Consider the following 20,237-nt stretch of genomic DNA (forward strand, 5'->3'; position numbering starts at 1 on the left):
TGGGGTACACGGAGGGCAAATCCACATGACAATTGTGTGATCATCCTGCATCTCCATCTCTCGCGTTCTTTTGCATAGCGTGTGTGTGATCTTTTTTGATGGTGAAAGTGCGAGTTATCGACAGAACGACAAAAAAAAGTAATGAAGGTTCATCGGTCAGACCTCGAAAATTTCTGTAATGGCACTTTGGGTGGCTGGTTTTTTCATGTACACCGGCACAATTTTTTTTTAAACCATCTGCAGTAACAACTCGTTTTTTTTTAGAGTCATTTATTATTAAAAATTTCATCTGACAATATTTATGAAGACTTCTATAGAAAAAAAAATCATTTCACTCTTGGCTGTTTTGTGTTGGATGTGTTTTCTTCATCTCTCCTCCTCTCTCTTTCTCTCTCTATCCTGAAGGTGAAAATTTCATGACAGAACATTGTAAAAAAAAAACAAAAAAAAATTGGAAATAAAACTATTTGACTAACATTTTTGCTCCCAATCTCCTCAATCCAAATTTTCTTCATGCAATTCTCCTTTTTCATCTTCTACTCTCAAAAAACGCAATTGATACAAAAAAAAATATTATAGTAATTGTAAGTTGTTTCTCTTCTCACCTTCTTTCATACTATTTTAAAAAAAAATAAAAAGAACATTTATAGGTTTTAATGGCATTTTTCATGAATTTTCCACATTTTTTTTCTACTTCAAATTTTGTTTGTGGGATGGGTTTTTCTTTTCACAAAAATCTCTCAATCTTGGAATAACATCTTTTTTTTTCTCGGTTAGTTTTAGCCGACAAAAATTCAATCGCATCTTTACTGTTGCTCTTTCTCTCTTTTTCACGGATTTTCTTCCATATTTGTATGAAGATGTTAATTATTTCTTGAATTTCTTTTATGAGGCTTATTGCTTCTTTTTTTTCTTCTTCTTTTTGATTGTAAAGAGTGGTTCATCTCGTTATTATTTTGGCTATAAGAGATAGTGCAGTAAAAGAGATATACAAAAAAAATATCTCATAAATTTTATTAACAGCAAAGAGGGACAAATTTGATCAAATTAACATATTTTTACGTTTTATCAGATGAAATACATTTAATTTCTCTGCACTTTCTCGCGACAATTCAAAAGAGACGAATAATAATTTCGAGCAATTTTTCTCACTTGATCGAAAATCATTAATTTACCAAATTATTTCATAGAAAAAAAAATAAAAGAACATTGAATACACAAAAAAAAAATTATTACAAAATTAAAGACGAGGAAAATTTGTATGGCAATAACACCTGATTCTTTTGTACATTATTTGGGCCACTTTTGCCCCCTTTCTTTCATTTTTGCTCTTTTTCTCACACTCGGCTGAATTTCAAAGGTTTTTTTTTTTTGGGGAAAATTTATACCTTATATGACAAATAGTGTATTAATTTAAACTGTGTAGTAACAAGTGTAAATTATGAACTACTTCTTAATAGAAAAAAAATTTTTTCTCCTTGCATATTAATAACGTACATTAATATTTTTTCTCTCCTCTTTTTTTTTTAATTATTTACATTAATGTATTTCATGCTAATATACAAAGTTCTCCTTATGAGTTTTCTTTTTTAAAATTTTATCCATTTTTTTTCTTAAATCTTTGCCACATCTCTTTTTTTTTGTCAAAAATACTACATTGCCTTTAACTATAATTCAATTTGTTTTTTTTTTCTTTAGTTCTTTTTTTCATCTGTCAAAAACTAAGATTTATAAAATATTTCCGTGTTGACACTTCCCAAGTTAAATTTAGTATATCAATTTTCATTTTCGGGGCGTCTCTAGTAACAAAAAAAATACAATTGAGGAAAACTAAAAAAAAACAGAAATTTTGGAAAAAAAATAAAAAAGAGAGTAGAGAAAAGTAATATTGAAATTTCACACAAAAGATGATAAAGAAAATCTGCCTTACATTTTCTCAGTTGTGGATGTGTTTGTGTGGGTCTGGTTTTGAGGGACATGGCTGCATTTATGGAGCTGCAACTTCCTCAGTGGGTTTTGGAGATATTTTCGGTTCACCTGAAAAAACAAACATAACATACATTTATTTAAAATTATTTCACAAATTATTTAAAAAAAAAACCGAGGATAAATTGATGTAGGGGAAAGTACTCTCCTTTCGAACGTTCGAAAATGTGAATTTATTTTATTTTTCCTAAAAGACTTAGGGTAAGTGTGCCAAATTCCGGGCAGCTTGTAATTTCGGCCACCTTTTTTGTTCCTCGAATTTCCATGATTTTTTAGTTTTTACATACTCTAGAGATTATACAATGCAAAAGAATAACAAAAAATTTAGCTTCGACAAACGATGATGACGTGAAAAAGACATTTGAAGAATTCCCGAAGGGCAAGGAACTATGAGAATGAAGGTGGCCGAAATAGGGCACCAGAGCTATGTCTATATTTTTATTCATTTTAAAATGTATTAAGAATGATTTAAGAGTAAATAAAGACGGTAAACTCTTTACAAGGTTCCAAGCAACACTCCTACAAAAGAAAGAATAAAAAAAATCAATTTGTATTTAAAATATTACATTTCAAACTTGAGACTTTGACGCTTGCATGCAACTATGCCGAAATTTGGCACATTTGCCCTAACAGAATTTCATTTAAAATCATTTCATAACTTCAAAAAAACAAGTATAAATTGAATTATTGATCTCAATTCTAAGACCAAGATCAAGAAAATTTAATGAATTTGGTATTCTGAAATGAAAAAGGGATGACAAAGCGTCCCAGGCTTTGCAAAGTGCTCGAATTCGTGACTTAGATAGATAGATTGTATAGGGAGCATGGTACGATCTGTGGGCTGCAGACACCTAGGCTCTATTTGAGCCCCTTATGTCTACCCAACAAACCTTACTCCAATTCTTTTAAAACGTGGCTGAACTGCAGAATATCCTGAGCTGCCGCTCTTTTGATATCCTCCAGTGTCAGCACTTCTTTCTTAAAGATCTGAATTCTCTGGCTTGAGAATTTGGAACAATAACATAAAATGTGTTCTACTGTTTCCAGACTCTCTCCACAACCCCTGCAAGCTGAGGTAACGTCTACACCCAACTTTGCAAGATGTGAATTTAGCCAGTGTCCTGTGTGAATTCGTGACTTAGATGCAGATTTAGATTTATTGTATTCAAATGTACTTTCAAAATATTTGTTAATATCTCTCATGGAGCCAAACAGTCACCAATGGCTAGGCTCTAGTATTCTCTGGTTGATATTTGCTGCTTTTAACCCAGTGGACTTGAAGGGGATAGGGGAAAGTGCTGTCCCTTCGAACGTTCATGCCTTCGAATACTGTGAATTTTCTTTTATTTTTCCTAAGAGACTTACACATAATTATCAAAAATTGATAATAAAAATGTGTAAGACTCCTAGCAAAAAATAAAATAAATTCACATTACAGTGCTGTCTCTCTATATGCACAGATTTTGTGTCGGTTGCATTCAAAATCAATTTGTTTACATTTTGACAAAGTAATAAAGAAAATTATTTTCTTGGTAACTAATTTTTCTTGTTTTTAATTTTCTTAATTTTATTTTTTCTGTCTCATATTATATTTAAAATAACACGGGAAATTCTAGAACAATAAAAAAATGATAATTTATTAAAAGAAAAAAACCGTTGGGAATTTAAAAAAAAAAGTTGTGCATATTCAGAGAGAGAACTGTCAAAAAAAGTACCCAAACTGTGCATATAGAGAGACAGCACTGTATTCGAAAACTTGAACGTTCGAAGGCAGAGTACTTTCCCCTATTTATAATTATCGGAATGAACGCCAATATATTGATTGATTGGTTGAGATGTTATTCCTCAAAAGTACTTTCGCATCATTTACCGTTTACCGGTTATCAACCGATTTATTGAACACATAGAATCACTCAAACGATCGTCCAAAATAGCTTAGGAGAAATACAACTTATTTTCTGATAAAAATTACTTATCGGTTATGAACCGATTAAGTACCGGTTTATAACCGATTAGAACCGGTACAGACTTGTTAAAAATTCCACAAGACCTTTCCAACGAGCCCAACATGACCCGATTCGGTTGGGAAATACGCTCTGTTGAGCTTTTGAAAACTTTGACCTTGAAAAACCGTTATTAGGAATAATTCAAAGGTATTTTCGTATAAGGACGAAATGTCGTCTGGGTAAATTGTAAAACATTTCCAACAATAAAAATATCACATGACACATTTCCGAGGAATCCCAAAAACTTTGGTTTTGGAAAGGAAGGGTTGATTTATGGGGGGTCTCCCGAATATCCCAAGTCTCTATCTTTAACCGTTTGTCTTCTAGGAGTGATAACGGCTGGACAAACAGACAGGCGGATAAACAGAAAACACCTGAAATGCAATTTTCACTGGAAATTTTAGGGTATGAAAAACTTGAGGGATTATACATACTGTATCCGCCAAAAGTTTCTTGACAAAGTTTTGTTCAAAAAATCAGGTGGAAAAAATGATAAAAAAAAACTACTTTTTAAATTTTTCTTTTTGTAAATGACTGGTTTATAAATTAGAGATATTATTTATGCGTTTCAAAAAAAAGAACTAATTTTAATTTATTTAAAAAACTATTTTTTTCCAAAATTTTATAATTTTTCATCGACCAAAAGTTTCTTGACAAATTTGAAAATGTCGCTCAAAATGGTCAAATAGGTGCAATCAATATCCTGTTATCAGTTATATTATCAAGTTTTGTTATTTGAGAGGTAAATGATCGGTTTGCACATTTCTAAATTTTTCAGTGGTCAATATGCAATATAGAAGCGATGATAAATAATGTATTTTTGTTAATTTATAATTTAGGTGATAATGGCAAGTTACTAAAAATTGAAAAATTGAAAATCGTCCAGAGATACTACTGGAATAAATATGTGTCACCAATATTTAAATTTGATAGAAAATCCCTGCAGGATATACATAAAATCGTAAATATTTATGGTGATAAGGTACGAGTACATTTGAAAAGGCTACTAGCAGACCAAGGGTTTTAACTCAGACGGTTGATAGCCACATTATAAGTACAGTGGAACCTCGATAGAGTCAACCCCCGATAGAGTCAATCTCCAATAGAGTCAACAGCTATTTTTTTACTCTACGCACTCCGATAGAGTCAACTTTTCCTTTATTATTGAACTAACAATATAATATGATTTTATTATGATCTTCTCGAAATTAAAACTAGTCTTTTTGTGTACCAATGTAACGTCTTTAACACAAGAAAAACATTTATGTAAGTACATGGTAATTATGATAAAACTCGTATATTAACCATGTAATCATTTATCAACAAAATAATTTTCTTCTCGTGATTTTAAGCATTTTGACCGATTGAAAATTCTCTTGTCTTTTCTTTCTTGTCTTAAGATTTTTTGATAAAGCATATGACCGCAATGATTGAACCATCATAAATTTGGAAGTGAATAATATTATTGCACAAGCAGAAAAAATATGAACTCGAATTACAAAAAGAAAAACGTACAAGATGCTAGTTTTTTGAGCATAACATAGTGAAGAAATTTTTCTTTTTAAAGAACTTACTGGTTAAAAAAAAATGTACATGATAAACGATCATAAAATTATCCTTCAAAAGAAAACGTGTAAGTTTATTTTAAGATACATTTTTAATTTAAAAGATTAGCATCTTAAAAGAAAATTTGGATCAAAAACAAATAAGCAACAGAAAATTAAAATTGGTCAGCAAAAAATGATATTACTTTTTTTGTACATTTAAGATTTAAGTACTCAATCTTCCGAAAAAAAAATCCGTACGACGTGTTTTCCTGTAATCACAAAAAAACCATTTTAGTGGTGAAGGGGAGCTGTAAGTAGGAAATTTAGGTCATATTAATAATCATGAGGTTGACTTATTAGGGGGTCATCAGAAGACTTCAAATCGATATCTCTAATGCCCATTTAGCGCCCATATTACAAAACAAGAAGAAAAAAATGAGAACCATTGGTTTTATTACCCTTTTTGTGAAGTTTAGAGCCATTATTAAAAGAACTATCAATCTCTTGTTTTATAAGAAAGAAGTAAGTTTAAATATAAATAAGTTTAAATATTTAATAAATAGTTAATATTTAAATATAATAAGTTTAAAAGAAATTTCATTGGGCTCGAATGTTTGAATAAATAACTAAAATTCTAGTTAATAACGTTAATTTCATCAGAATTTTCAATAATTAAATATGTACCGGAGCTCTTCTAAAAAAAATTGAAAAAAGAAATCTTTAATACACTATGTCCGTATCTTAACATCGTGGCTTGACTTCAATATTACCACATGAAGAGTAATTTATACTCAAGATATTTACTAATAATAAAAACATTCCGTAAAGTCATATCTTAATCACCAACTTTTTCCCAAACATGCGACTTTTTCGGACCAGAGGGTGTAGAATTTATGGGATAATTAAATAATATTCGACTATAATTTTGAATTTATCAATGACCTAGTACAAACATAAAATAATATCCCTTCCTATCAAAATTTCATATTTTAATGATTTTTTTTTAGACTCCAATAGAGTCAACGAATCCAATAGAGTCATCAGGCCTGGAAATAATTAGTTGACTCTATCGAGGTCCCACTGTATCTATAATAGTGACCCAATGTTGTCTGCTCCAAAAATTCAAAATCAGTTGGTTGAAGAAGGAGCATAAGCCCCAAATATTCCAAAAATCAAGCTCAAATTGAGAAAAATGGTAAGAATGATTGGATGACTCCTTGGATTTCATGGATAAGCAAGTTCAACCTGAATAAAAGGTTAAGTTCAACTTAAAGCGTACATCAGCATAATCTGCAGATTGCTGATTACTAATGTATTATCGATTGCCCGAAAATGCGTCGTGCGATTTTTTTTCATTTTTGGATATGTTTTAGAGATATGTTTTTCAAGGTCAAAGGTTAAAAATGAGCTCTAGAGAGCGCATTTATCAGGCTAATGGGGTCATGCTTGGGCTCGTTAGAAAGCTTTTCGTAGAAAAGGAATTCTTGACAAGTTTGAGCCAATTTCAATCTGTATGAACCGGCAATGAACCGATTCATAACCGATAACTAATTTTTATCCGAAATTCAATTATATTATTCCTAATGTGTATTTTGGACAATGTTTTGAGTGCTTTATAAATTGGTTAAAATGTAAACCGGTAATGAACCGGTTATGAACCGATAAGTAATTTTAGTTACACAATTTTCGTTTTAATTTAAATGTCTCTAACGATAGCTACTAGTCCATTTCCCTTACCGTTTCCTTCCAAAATTATTTTTTATATTCAAATAAGTTTTCTGACTTTAGTAATTTCACTGTTACTTTTCCCCTCCGTCTAGTTTCCCGACAATAATAATTTAGGAAATAAAATATTGTTTGTTACTTACAAGATTCAAGAGCAGATTGATCTTTCTTCTCTGGCGAAGCATTCTGTGCATCTTCGGGTGTCTTTAACTGTGGCGTATCTACCTTGACCTCCTCCTTCGTTGTCTCACACGGTGTCTCTTCAACTTTCTTCTCCTCGACAACAGCTACAGGTGCTGATTCAGTTTTTTGTGTGTCTGACTCCGTATTTGCACTCGTCTCTTCCTTTTTCTCCACCACAACAGCATCAACTTCCATCTTTTCCGGGCTTTTGTTGTTACTCATCTGTTCTGTCTCCTTCTTCTCCTCAGGCTCTTTCACTTCTTCAGCTGCATCATTGGCCTTCTCTTCTTCCTTCTTTTCTTCCTGTGGCTTCTCTTCTACTTTGTCATCCGCTTTGGCGGGAGTTTCTGCCTCCGTATCCGTGGTCTTCTCAGTATTATTTTCCTCTGGCTTTACTTCATCATCATTTTTCTCCTGGAAATTTTAATTATTTGTACAAAAGGTTAACAATGTGGGCTGAATAATAATTCAAAATATAAGTAAATATTTTTTCAAACAAAAGAAAATGCCTTTTTGTCTTGACATTTCGATAAAAAAAAATGTAGGATATTTCATAATATCGCGCAATCCACGCCAAAAATGAGGAGTAACGAAAGAAAATAATTGAGTAACCTTGATAAATTTTGTAATAAACTTACTCAAAGGTCAAAAAAAAAATTTACTATGCGGCAGTTTCTGATATTATGTTTGGTGTCTTTTTGGTAAACAAATTTGTTTAATTTGTAAGATGCTTATAAACAAAATTGCTTCATCTAAAAATAAAACATCTTTTCATATAAAAAACGAACTTTTTTGGTTAAAATTTTATACTCAAAAATCTTATTTATATTCCTAATAATAAAACATCAAATATGTAGAGATTTTATCTAGAAGAGAAAATCAGGAATTTAGATGACTCAAGTCTAGCCTCACAGGGTTTTATAAGTTAGACCAGTTCCAGAATGACCTCTTGAGGTTACTATAAAAATTTCCCAAAATTTTAAAAATGTGAAACTTTCGGGATTAAAAAAAGCTTTGCTTGTCCCTCAAATAGTAAATTTGATAAAAAAATATATACTTTCATTGTGAAAAATTCAGTAGGGGAGACCGGGGCAGATAAGCCAGCAAATGAAATTTTTGTTTGCCTAGACTTTGTGAAAAACATGTTTTAATGAAAGTAATAAATATTTCAATGAACCAGAAGGGAGTTAATTACTCTGATTAAATAGTAGAAAGGGTCCCAGGATTATGCATATTTTCGGGACCGAATACCGGACAAAATATTATAAGTTACAGAAACGCCGTGATGTACGAAAAAAAATCGGTTTCAATTTCTTTCATCTTCTTTCAGGTCTAACTAAAATACATAACGTATAGGCCTTACAAAAATGATTTTATAAGATTCCAAATTGCCATTTTGTACCTTAATTGTAAATAAAGCACTATTGATATTTTCAAAACAATGACCAACGCACAATAACTTTTGTTTATAAACATGCTTTCAACATTTCTTATGAGACTGTGTGAGATGACTAATTCTAGATTTCATTTACTCTCATTCGAATGTCAAAAACATGTTTACAAAACAAAAGTTATTGTGCGTTGGGCATAACACAGTAAAAACAATTTGTCATGTTTGCAATTATTGATTTTTTTTTCTATTTCATTCTGAAAGGAATTTAAAACTCAATAAAAGGGACAACAAAACGTTCCATGCTTTGCGCAATGATCAAACTCGTAACTTAGGGTGGTGGCATTACATACTTCTGGCCTGTCTTTCTGTTTAGTTCGAGCAAATAAAATACCAGAACAATTTTTGTTCGATTTTAGGAACTACCAAAACCGACCTTATGGCATCTACACACTAGAGAAATTTATGTCCATATTGAAGCGAATTCCCTAAGCTTACGTACAGGAAAAACTCTTCAATATGGACATAAATTTCTCTAGTGTGTTAGACAACAAAAACATTTTTGGCGGGATATTCTTAAATTAAGATTTCTACATAATACTGTTTCTAATATTTAAAGTAAATATTTTTAGTTCAAGCATTGTCTATTCTAGGAGACCACCTTTTCGGAGAGGAGGAGTACTTTTCGCCACCTTGTAAACACTTTTTCGCCACTTGTTTTCAAGTGATTTTTAAGAAACAGCAGCTTTCGAAAACCCCCAAAAGTACACGGCACAGTACTTTACTTATTTAACACCGATATTAGACAATTATTAGAGTATTTCGAATCATTTTTTGCACATTTTTTATTTGCGATAAAAATCAATTGAAAATTATGCTTGTTTCAACTAAATTCAGCGAGGAGCGCCACTTGTAAAATGCTTGGAAAAATGAGTGGCAAAAAGTACTTACACAACCGAAAAAAGTAAGCCCTATTTCACCACATCCGTATTTCTTTATTTTTTGGAAAACATTATTAAAAAATGATATTAGAACAAAGCTTAGTTAATAACGGATTGAATTTTAGTGAAAAAACATAAAAAATTGCAAGACAATTTGTCTGAGCGTTGACAAGTTTATTAAGAACTCCATTTTTTTGGTGACTGTTCATCTTGTCGACAATTTCTTTAATTAACTTTTAAATAATCTAGTCGGTGGAGCATCTGATATGGTTTTCTGATTCATTTGGCTGGAGGTCACGAAATAACACTCATTTCGTAGTTCCACAAACTCATAATTTTCTTAAAATGTGATTTAAATTTAGATGGCGAAAAAGGCTTACCGGCGAAAATGTACTGACTCTACCCTATTACGTTATGCTATGGCCCAGCTTCATTTATAAATATGCAAAAATAGCGTTTTCAATGTATCTCCACATTCTTCTATTTAATAGTTATTCTATTCTATTTAATTTAATCTTATTTAAAGTTAATCTATTCTATTCTATAATAATTCTATTTAATTTAATTTCTATTTAATATCTATATCTATATCTATCTTCTATTTAAAACTTTTTGAAATATTACGTGTACCTTTTGTCAAAGTAGTAATTATATACTTGAAATTGTAGGGCAAAAAGAATAAACATTAAAAATAAGTTTATCAGGATTTAAAATGAAAAATATTACGAAAAACGCTGGAAATGGTTAATTCTATGCTATGGCGTTAAAAATAAATTTTGGATTGACAACTAATCGAGTAAAATCATTTACCATAAGAACTATCACAGCTTTACTTTACTTGATGTTTTCCAAAATGTTGACAAGTTTTTTACCTTTGGTGTTCGCTAATAGATTTTTGTTAAATAGTACGGATTTCTAATCGATTTAAACTGCTTTGAACTTAATAAAATTTTTCGTTGCAAAAGCTAAAGGGTTCTTTTTAAGAATTCGTCACTTATATCAGCAAATGTAGGGGGAAGTGGGGCACCTTTGAAATATGGATTTTTCATCTATTTTAAAATATAATTAAGTCTTATCGTGATATAATTTACAGTGCCCGCTCTCTAATCCGGATCGGCGTAATCCGGACGAGTTATCGACGGTTACATTTAAAATCATTGAGGTTATGTATTCAGCAATGAAAATGAATTCTCCTGTGAAGTTTTTGTTTAATAAATGAAGTATAATAGCATAGAATTCTCTAATTATGTCTTTTTAAACTTCTTTAAAACTTTTATTCTAATTCTAGAAAATAACCTTGTATTATATTCTCGAGACGTTGAACAAATTCAAAAAATACATCCGGATTACGAAGCGGTCATCTGTCATTTTGTCACCCAATCATCCGGATTACGAAGCGGTCATCTGTCATTTTGTCGCCCAATCATCCGGATTACGAAGCGGGCACTGTAGCTTATCGATTTGTTTGTGCAAATAAATTATATCACGATAAGGCTCTGTTTTATTTAAAATTAGGTGAAAAATCCCAATTTCAAAGGTGCTTCACTTCTTCCCTCTACTAATTGTAAATCAGGCTTTCTCGGGAATATTTTAGTAATGTCTCCGTAAATCAATTTTTTGTTTTTTTTAATCAGATTTTGATTATTAGAAGTTTGAGGTTATACTGAACATAACCTTAAAGACCTAACCAAACTTCTAATGAAAAAAACAAATATAACAAATTACTAAAACTTTTTGTTATTAATTAAAATTCTTAAAACATTGCTAATGTAAAACACATTTTGGTTGTTACTCTTTTTCAATGTAAGGATTTGTGCTATAAAGTCCGTTATAGTGTTTGAAAGTTGTAATTTGTGAATTAAGACGATTAAGACTCACCTCAGCTACTTCCTCATGATTCTCCAGCTTCTTGGGACGCCCACGTCGTCCACTTGTGGGAGTCGCTGGAGTGTTACGGGCCTTCTTGGCCGGTGGTGGTGTAGCAGCATCCTTTGTGGATGGTGTTGTACCTTTGGAACTGGAGCGTGTTCGGCGTCCACCTTCCAATTCAATATTTCCACCCATTGTCTTCAGCAACTGCTCACTTTCGGCCTGAGCCCGCTCCAATGTGGTCTTTCGCTTGCTGGGTGTCCTCTTGGGCTGTTAAAAGAACAATAAAAAATAAATAAATATCACAGCAAACTGTGATTTCCCTCCTTTTTCCCAACAAGTGAGGTTATGTCCTAAGTGAAAACAGCGCGAATGACCTTCAATAGAGTTGTCTCACTCTTGATGACTCTTTCTCCCTCTCTCTCTCTCAAAACTCAGAGAGACAGACGCACGGTGAATGTTGATGCGTTTGGGGGAAATGATTTGAGTGTTCCTCAAATTTTTTCTACTCTCTTTCTCTCTCTCTCACCCTCTTTTCTCCCTCTAGAGAGCTTATTTGATAACTCTACCGCCACGCATTCTCTCTCCCTGTATGATGATGCCATGGACAAAAAGTGTGTGCAAATTTCTCGGGAAAATGCGCAAATTCATGAGAAGAAAATCTCGAAATTTCTCTGTGATTGCTCCAGTGGAAAAAAAAACTGCGTTGCGAGGGAAAGAGATAGGCGTTGGAAATTTTTCTGCGCGCGTCCTCTATTTGCGCTCTCTGGCATCGAACAGAGAAAGGAGAGCAAGGCAAAGAAGACGGGAAAAAAAAGCCAAATGTATGCGAAGCCACGCGTTTTTACCTCAATTGCACAATATTGTATATTGTGTATAATGAAAAATGATATGAGAAATTGGGATAGAAGTGGGTCAAATGGCTGGATAATTTGTATGAAAATGGTTGATTTTTGTTCTTACCGGTGTCTTGTCATTCTCCTCCACCTTCGGACTGACTGGCTGAACTTCTGACATCTTTTTGTCCTACTTCCACACTATTCCAATGGAAAACACTTTAATTTCGTTCACGACACACTCGAGCTGAATTTTGAACTATTGAATATGGTGCAGAGCGGTGGAAAATTGGAGTTTTCAGCTAAACTAGCTCCCGCACAAACTCTCAGTTTCACCAAATAATCTCGTTCAATATGGCGGCATGTTCGCGTCGGTCACGTGACCGCCGACAGCGCATGCAAATTCAATGGCGGCAAATTCAAAACTGGCATAAACTGTTATACTCAGTTACAATTTATTATTTTTGCCGGAAAAATTACAAATGAAAAATTGTGGGAAAATAATTTTAATGTGTGTTGGAGCGTCGGAACCAGAAGCGTGCTCGGTAGTCATCGGAGCACGTGAGAAAAGCCGGATGCGTGGGAGAATGGATGATATAGCGTACGGGACCATTGTGGCCCAGAGACATGAGATGCAGCCTCGAAGCATTGCGAGAATTCCAGGAGCACAGAGATGTTGTGGCTTCATCGGGAAAGAGAACATAGTCTTCGGTGTGATTGAACACGGCCTGGGTGCTGTGTTCCTGCTTCCCGGTTGTTCCAGCTCCCGTGTAGGCTATCAAACAGCGACTGGTGCTCAATTCCCAGAGTTTCACGAGCGAATCCTTGCCGGATGACAAGAGATATTTGCCATTCTTGGAAAATGCCACTGAGCACACCTCGGCTCCATCGTGAGCAGCAGCAAATGTATTGACACACCGTCCACTGACTCCGTCCCACAATTTTATGGCTCCATCGAGGCTTCCGGAAGCAAAGAGCTTAGCTGTCTGGGCGTACTTGACACAAACCACTCCAGCACGATGCTGCTGCGACGGAATAGCACTCACGAAGCATTGGGATGTCGCAATGTCATATACCCTGAGAACATGATGATCCGTGCCCACTACCATAAAATCTCCGGAAGGATGAAAGGAGAGGCATCTCACGGGCTCACAGTCCGTAAGAATCTTATGGGCTTTCTTCACCGAAGCCTTGGAGATGTCAAACAACTTCACGGAACAATCACGTGAACCAGATGCCAGGATTTGCTCCTTGGGATGGAATTCCAAGTAGGCAACTTCATCTGTGTGATCATACAAAGTCCTGATCACCGGATGACCTTGCTGCTCGCGTCCCGGATCGAGTTCTTCGGGAGCTGACTTGGCCAGCATTCGATCAACATCGAGAATCTTGATACTAGCATCAACACTGCCCGTGGCCACGAGTTGTCCATCAAAGCTGAATGCTCCTGCCCGGCATGCCTGCTTGTGCGATGTCACATAGGCTGTCTCATACGATGCTGGCTCAGGAGCAAGACTGGACCCTTCAGTCTCAAATTCAAGATCCAATCCACAGGCAATCTCATCGTACGAATTCTCCCGCTTAGTCGCCTCCTCCTGCATTCCTTGTATCATTACATTAAGCAACCTGTCGCTGGGTGGACACGGAGGATCAGCTCGTACCATTGTCGACAGTTCCACGGCGAGATTGTGATAGCCATCATAAAATAATTGGCTGCAATTCACAAAATAATAAACATCAAAAACCCCTTTGAAATATCCAACCGGAAAACTCACCTAATAATCAATCGATAGAGCAATTCCCTGTTCTTCAGGGTATTTCCGCTGTATAGGATGTCCATTACACTGCCTAATAAATCTCCCAACACAACTTTTGAACCTGAATTTTCCTTAAAACTTGAGAAAATTGAAAATTTAAGAGACGCCGCGTGTTTGTTTATATTTTGATTTCTATAACAAAACCACCAGGTGGCGCTGCAAACTGAAAAAGGAGGGTTACCAGATGAGTGAGAGAAAAATAAAGATTTGTAATTCTTTTTTATTGCAAAAAGAAATAGACAAAAGGTCATGGGAAAATACTTGATTTATTCTTTATTATATTCATTTATAGATGAATTTTCCAAGAAAAACAGGACTTCCGGGAAGTGTCCCTTCTTTGAAGTGCCATCAGCGCCACTGGTGGCTGGTAATGGAAACACGGAAAGCGTCATTGATATGATACCACACTGAAGAAACTACAAACCCTCGGTGCGTGCACAAACTTTCAAAAACACCCAGAAAAAGTGTGTCAATAAAGCTCATTTTAATTTTATCATCTGAAATACAAAAAAAAACAAATACAAATAAAAATTTCTTGCATGGGGAGTATGGAGTATCCACGTCAGCTCCCGTCAAATTCTGGGGCCCACATACTAAAAATCACATAAATTCTTAGAAAAAATGCATTTTTTGTCGCAAAATAGTTCCTTTTTGTTTCCCTCCTTCACTAACAACCCCTTACCAATGTCTTAATCTAGCCCCCGGCGAAGTGTTTTTTTATATGGAGCTGTTTGAAGCCACCTCACAAATTGATCAGAAACTCAGCTTACACTTCTCGGAACAAGACCACATTTAGACGGATAAGGCTTAGAGTGTTGTACACAAGGCTCAGCTCAATTTTGACATATATCGTGTAACGGTCACGAGTGCAGAAAAATTCCCATACGCATTTGTATGTGAAAGTAAGAAATTGGCTTCAACTTTGAAGGCCACTCGCAAGGGACTAGGTCTTAATGCCCTAGACACTATGAATTAAGCCGAGAGACGGCCTAACGTAATTATAATCAAAATAATGACTTGAATGAATTCCCATCAGTTTCCCACTAACTAAGCCGTTTCTTAGCTTAAGCCGAAAGACGGATTAGGTAGGAACTAATAGAAATGTTAATCTCATCATCATTTTGATTATAATTCTGTTAAGCCTTCTCTCGGCTTAAGTCGTAAGTATGTCTGTACAATTAGGTCGTGAGACTTATTTTGACCAATTCCTGATACATAAAGTGATCATTTATAAAGCTCAAGAAGTTTCACAAACTAAATAACTAAAATCATATCTTTATAGCATTCAACATATTCGCTATCTTACCCATCTTATAAAAAAGTGAACAGATAACCGATTCAAAAATCTAACCTATTTATTAACCGTACTCGCGATATATTTCATGAAAAATAAAAAAAAATATCCTTAACAAAAACTTACTAAACGGGTAAAGGGGTTGTAACCGAAGGTATGGAATGACAGAGCAAACAATAAGGAAGTAAAATAGTAGATTTGTTTTCCGATCATTCTGAGCCCAGAGTTGGGGTACAAATTGTGCGTTTCTGGAGCGATGTTACTATTTGGACGGTTTGACACAGAATCTGTCCAAATGGTAACATCGTTCCAAAAAGTCATATATGAAGTCCAAGTGTATGTAAGGCTACAAGTGAAGTCCAAGTGTCTACTGGCTTCTATAGTTATTTTTTGCTCTAGTTTTTGTGACTCCCAATTTTTGAACCTCACGTCCTTAAAGGGTTAATGATGAGACTATTTTCCCTTCGAAAATCAACAATAAGAGTGCAACTAATAAACAAAATTAATTAAATGTCTTAAATTTAACATTTGAAAATCCAATAGAGTCTAATTCGGTGTATTTTTTGCCTCTATAGACGATAAAGGGAAAAATAGGCCCAAATATTTAAATAATTCCTCTGACAATACCAATGAATGATATAATTTTTTGCTTAAAATATTGAAAATATAAAAAAAAATTAAAATATAACGGTGATTGAAAATTAGTCACTTTTTAGTGCATATGTGCATCTAAATATTTACTACTTAACAAATGGCTGGAAATTTACAAAAAATTTAGATTTCTACACCTTCTATTTTACGATTAGGGGAGACTGGGGCAAAATTTGCCAAAACGGATATTTTATTTTTTCACAAGTTATCAGTGAATTTGAATGATTTCTATTTAGCATACTCTTATAGGAAATTTACCGCTCTACAACTTTGCCGAAGTTATTTTCCTCCAGCTCAAAAGGAAATGCGCTTTCCGAGCCATTTTCCAAAAGATGATTTTATGGAAATTCTCGAAACAGCTGGGGCAAATTTTGACAGACGTGGAGTATTTTTTGTCATTTTCTTTCGTTTTGTTACGGGTTCTCGTGAATCAAAGAAATATTCAATTGAGATATTTTGATAGAAAATTTATTCCTTTGTAACTTTATGCAGACCACTTTTTAATATCTAAACCAGAAATATGTTTTCCAAATTATTTTCCAAAAGCTGTTTTTGGCAAGAAAATCCTCTTCGCCGGAGAAATGACAGAAGAGCGAATTAGCGAGTTGAATTGAACGAAGTTTGTAGAGTAAATTTCACATAGTAAAATAGAGGGAGAAAGGTGGTGGAGAGTGTTTTGTGTTTATGGATCTTCAGAAAAATTCAAGCATTAAAAATACATTTGTGATGTTGGGAATTCTTCCAAAAATCATTTAATCTCTTCCTGTTGGAATTGTGCTGCCTCAGAAATCATCTGCAGTTTAATCAGAACCAGTGACTGTATGTGTCTATTCGTCATGTGAAATGTCGGAATTATTCGTTTTTAGCCACCAATTATTGCCCCATGCCTTCTTGTAAATTTTAATCCGAGTGTTCATTTTTAATAAAACTAGATACTTCTGGAGAAAAATCAGTTTGGAAACAACAAATTCGTGTTCAGGATATCCAAATTATACAGCAAACACACACTAATCTAATGCATCAATTTCGGAAAGTAAGTTAACGAAAATTAATATCTCCTGAAAGGCAAATATTTTAAAAACAGGGCTCAAAATTTCAATATTTTTTTATTTTCTATATTCCTTGCTCGAATTCCTTAAAACCTTTGACGTTTACTGAGGTTCATGAAGGCAATCTATGATAAAAATTTGAAGCCTCTGTCTCTTTTTTCTTGGAACATGTCGAATTTTAAAATTTTAGAATTGCCAAATTTTGCCCCAGTCTCCCCTACATACAAGGATTAGAAAAAAAATTATGGAAAATCTTCAGTATAAACTTTCGATATAAATTCTTTTTCTGAAAGTGCGCAAAATTTTATATTCAATTTTGTAATAATCGAAAAGTCCTCAAATGCCACTAAAATAGCGGAAGTGCGATGTGAGTGAGTGAGCCCCAAAATTTAGAAAAAGTGAATGTTGAATGATGAAAAATAAAAATGAGCTTTTCGACCTACTTTTTTCTGAGTGTACTTGAAAGTTTTTGACTCACCGAAATTTTGTAATTTCTTTAGGGTGGTCATTGACATTTTTAAATTTTGTAAACAAACCCACGTGTAAACAAATAATTTTCTAAGGATTTTTGTGGAAAAAAATCAGTAAAAACCACTGAGAAAAATGGTAAAAGTGCGAAAACAGCGTCAGAAGAAGTCGTACAACTATGCAGCTAATAGAAAACGGATGAACAAGAAGCAGACTCGCGATGGGAAGATCAAATGGTGAGTGAAAATAATTTATCTGGAAATTCAGTTAGAAGTGAGCCTCATTTGGGGGCGCTTTTGCAGTCCGGAGGCAAAGGGTGCTTGGGAGAAAAGTCGCACTGTGAGCAAGAATTTCAAAAATATGGGTCTGTCGAGTGATCCCAATGCTGCAATTCCCATCCGGAAGAGTCAGAAGCAGCGTGTTGAGGTGCTGAAGAAAAGTCTCGAGAGTAGGGATATTCCTAAGGATGTCGTGTCAAATGCCCTGGAGGCTGGAATTCGTAGAAAGAAGAGGAAGAAGGTGGTTGCACCAAAGGGGCATGTGGCGAAGGAACTCGAAGAGAATGCCAATGCACCGAGAGAAAGTGGTTTCCGCTACTCCAAAGGCCAAGTTACGTTGATCTCCTACTACCTGGACAAGTACAAGTTGAACTACAAAGCCATGGTGAGAGACAGGAAGAACTATGAGCAGGAGACATGGAAGCAATTGAGGAGGAAAATACGGAAATTCCTGTCAATTCAGGAGCACGTCGATGGATACCTCAAATCAAGGGGCCTGGAGAGACTGAGCCTGGAGGAAGAGGACACAGATTCAGACTGAGGTGTTATTTTGTTCAAGCCTCTTTTTTTTTAATTGTTTCTCCATGTTTTTTTTTGTTTTTCTTCTCTTTGTGGTAATTGATTATGTCACATACATTACATTTAAATAGGTTTTTTTTCTCAACTGCAAGATATTTTGGGAATTTTCTTTTTGAATAGAACTTTTTTGTTTTCAAGTTATTGAAGTGTATTTTTTGTTTCTACCAAGGAGAATACATGGGAAAGAGATTGAAGGGGGTATATTTTTCTTTTAGTTTTGTGCAATATCTTTGCCAAAAAACACTATATATCTTCCTGCCTTCAATCCTTGAAAAGATATTTTCAGGATTTTTCCTCTTGGCAGGAATTTTCTTAAGAAAAAATTATACCCAATATAATTATTAATGTGAATAAACACTTAACGAATTAAATTTTTTTTCTAATTAATAAAATTCTTTCCAATTGTTCATTAAAATCAATTCTACAATATTTTTTTTTTAATATATTAGTTTTTTTTCAGTTTTTCTTGCTTAAATAGAAATTATCTCGACCTCTGCTCATTTCACAAGCATCACATTTTCCTTTACGGGATGTCTTTCTTCTCTCTCTCTCTCTCTCAATCTTTATCAGCTTGTATTTCCAATGATGATTTTTTTTTCAAGGAAGAAAAGGATGCACATGGAGCAAAACTGATATTCCCACTTGAATATTAGATGAGCACATATATTCTGTCAGTAGAAGAGGTCGAAAGTTTGGAGTGGTATATCTCAGCTCCTGATGAACATAATTCGATGGGTGAACTATTGATGGAAAGCTTGGCTTATTAGCTTTCAGAATCTGGTATATGTAATCTTCTATGAGTAAACCATGGTCATCCAGAACCATTTATGTCGAAAAAGACACTTTTTGCAACGTCATTTTTGGCCACCACTGCTGGGACCAGAAGTGACCCATAATTCTAATACATGGACTACTTGTTAGAGTAACTCAAAGGGTATAATTTGTAGAAGAAACTTTTTTTTTGGACATCTTACTTTTTTTATTCATCGACTTTTAACAGAATTTTAAAATGTTAAACGCAAGGAAAAAATTACAAATATCCTTCTATCCCATTTTCTGGACAAACTGATGAAGATATCGATTTGGAATGTTCTGAGTACCCCCCCATAAATTGATCCAAGGAATCCAAATGTCACTTCAATTTCACCCCAACGTCTATCTTTCCCCTCCAGAAACCACTCTTTTAGGAATATCTCAAGAACCAAACCATCGATACATTTCATTTTTGGATATGTTTTAGAGAGTGTCCTAGCGGACATTTCATCCATACATCTCAAAGACGTCCAACCTCTTCTTCTTGCACGTGCTAATAATCTGGTCAGAAGAGCAAAATTTCCTCTGATCAATTTTCTGACCAAAGAGACAAAGTTAGCGACCTTGATTGTTCTGAGTATCCCCCCAAAAGTCAATCAAAAGAATCGCAAAAACATATGCATTTGCCTCTAATCCCACTCCTTGTCCTCCAGGAACCACTCTTTTGCGAATATCTCAAGAAATAGACCATCGATCTTTTCCAATTTTGGATATGTTTTTGATATGGCCAAGGCGGATATTTTGTCCTCAGGCACCAATATCATACAAAAAATTTTTCTTGACATTTAGAAGACAACTGTTTAAA

At 34.1% G+C, this 20,237-nt stretch overlaps 3 protein-coding genes across 5 annotated transcripts; 1 reads left to right on the forward strand and 2 right to left on the reverse strand.

Annotated features, from left to right (window-relative positions):
- Positions 1-1,000: 1,000 nt before the first annotated feature.
- Positions 1,001-12,863, reverse strand: LOC129810232 (translation initiation factor IF-2). Of its 3 annotated transcripts, none has more exons than XR_008752709.1 (5): positions 12,611-12,855; positions 11,657-11,917; positions 7,408-7,861; positions 1,931-2,037; positions 1,001-1,799 (listed from the first exon to the last, which is right to left on the reverse strand). XR_008752709.1 is itself a non-coding variant. In XM_055860560.1 (4 exons), exons 1-4 carry the CDS (start codon positions 12,662-12,664, stop codon positions 1,988-1,990), a joined length of 819 nt encoding a protein of 272 aa, XP_055716535.1. In that variant the 5' UTR covers positions 12,665-12,863; the 3' UTR covers positions 1,001-1,987. The 3 variants fall into 3 exon arrangements, 1 of the variants encoding a protein (XP_055716535.1); XR_008752708.1 differs by having other exon boundaries at positions 1,001-1,830; XM_055860560.1 differs by having other exon boundaries at positions 1,001-2,037; positions 12,611-12,863.
- A 56-nt stretch (positions 12,864-12,919) lies between these two features.
- On the reverse strand, positions 12,920-14,450 carry LOC129810231 (cleavage stimulation factor subunit 1). The gene is made up of 2 exons (XM_055860559.1): positions 14,259-14,450; positions 12,920-14,196 (listed from the first exon to the last, which is right to left on the reverse strand). Exons 1-2 carry the CDS (start codon positions 14,321-14,323, stop codon positions 12,990-12,992), a joined length of 1,272 nt encoding a protein of 423 aa, XP_055716534.1. The 5' UTR covers positions 14,324-14,450; the 3' UTR covers positions 12,920-12,989.
- A 3,343-nt stretch (positions 14,451-17,793) lies between these two features.
- On the forward strand, positions 17,794-19,011 carry LOC129810233 (nucleolar protein 16). Its single transcript, XM_055860561.1, has 2 exons — positions 17,794-17,998; positions 18,065-19,011. Exons 1-2 carry the CDS (start codon positions 17,898-17,900, stop codon positions 18,579-18,581), a joined length of 618 nt encoding a protein of 205 aa, XP_055716536.1. The 5' UTR covers positions 17,794-17,897; the 3' UTR covers positions 18,582-19,011.
- Positions 19,012-20,237: the final 1,226 nt, after the last annotated feature.

The sequence above is a fragment of the Phlebotomus papatasi genome, chromosome 1 (genome assembly GCF_024763615.1).
Source record: "Phlebotomus papatasi isolate M1 chromosome 1, Ppap_2.1, whole genome shotgun sequence".
In the NCBI taxonomy this organism is placed as follows: domain Eukaryota; kingdom Metazoa; phylum Arthropoda; class Insecta; order Diptera; family Psychodidae; genus Phlebotomus; species Phlebotomus papatasi.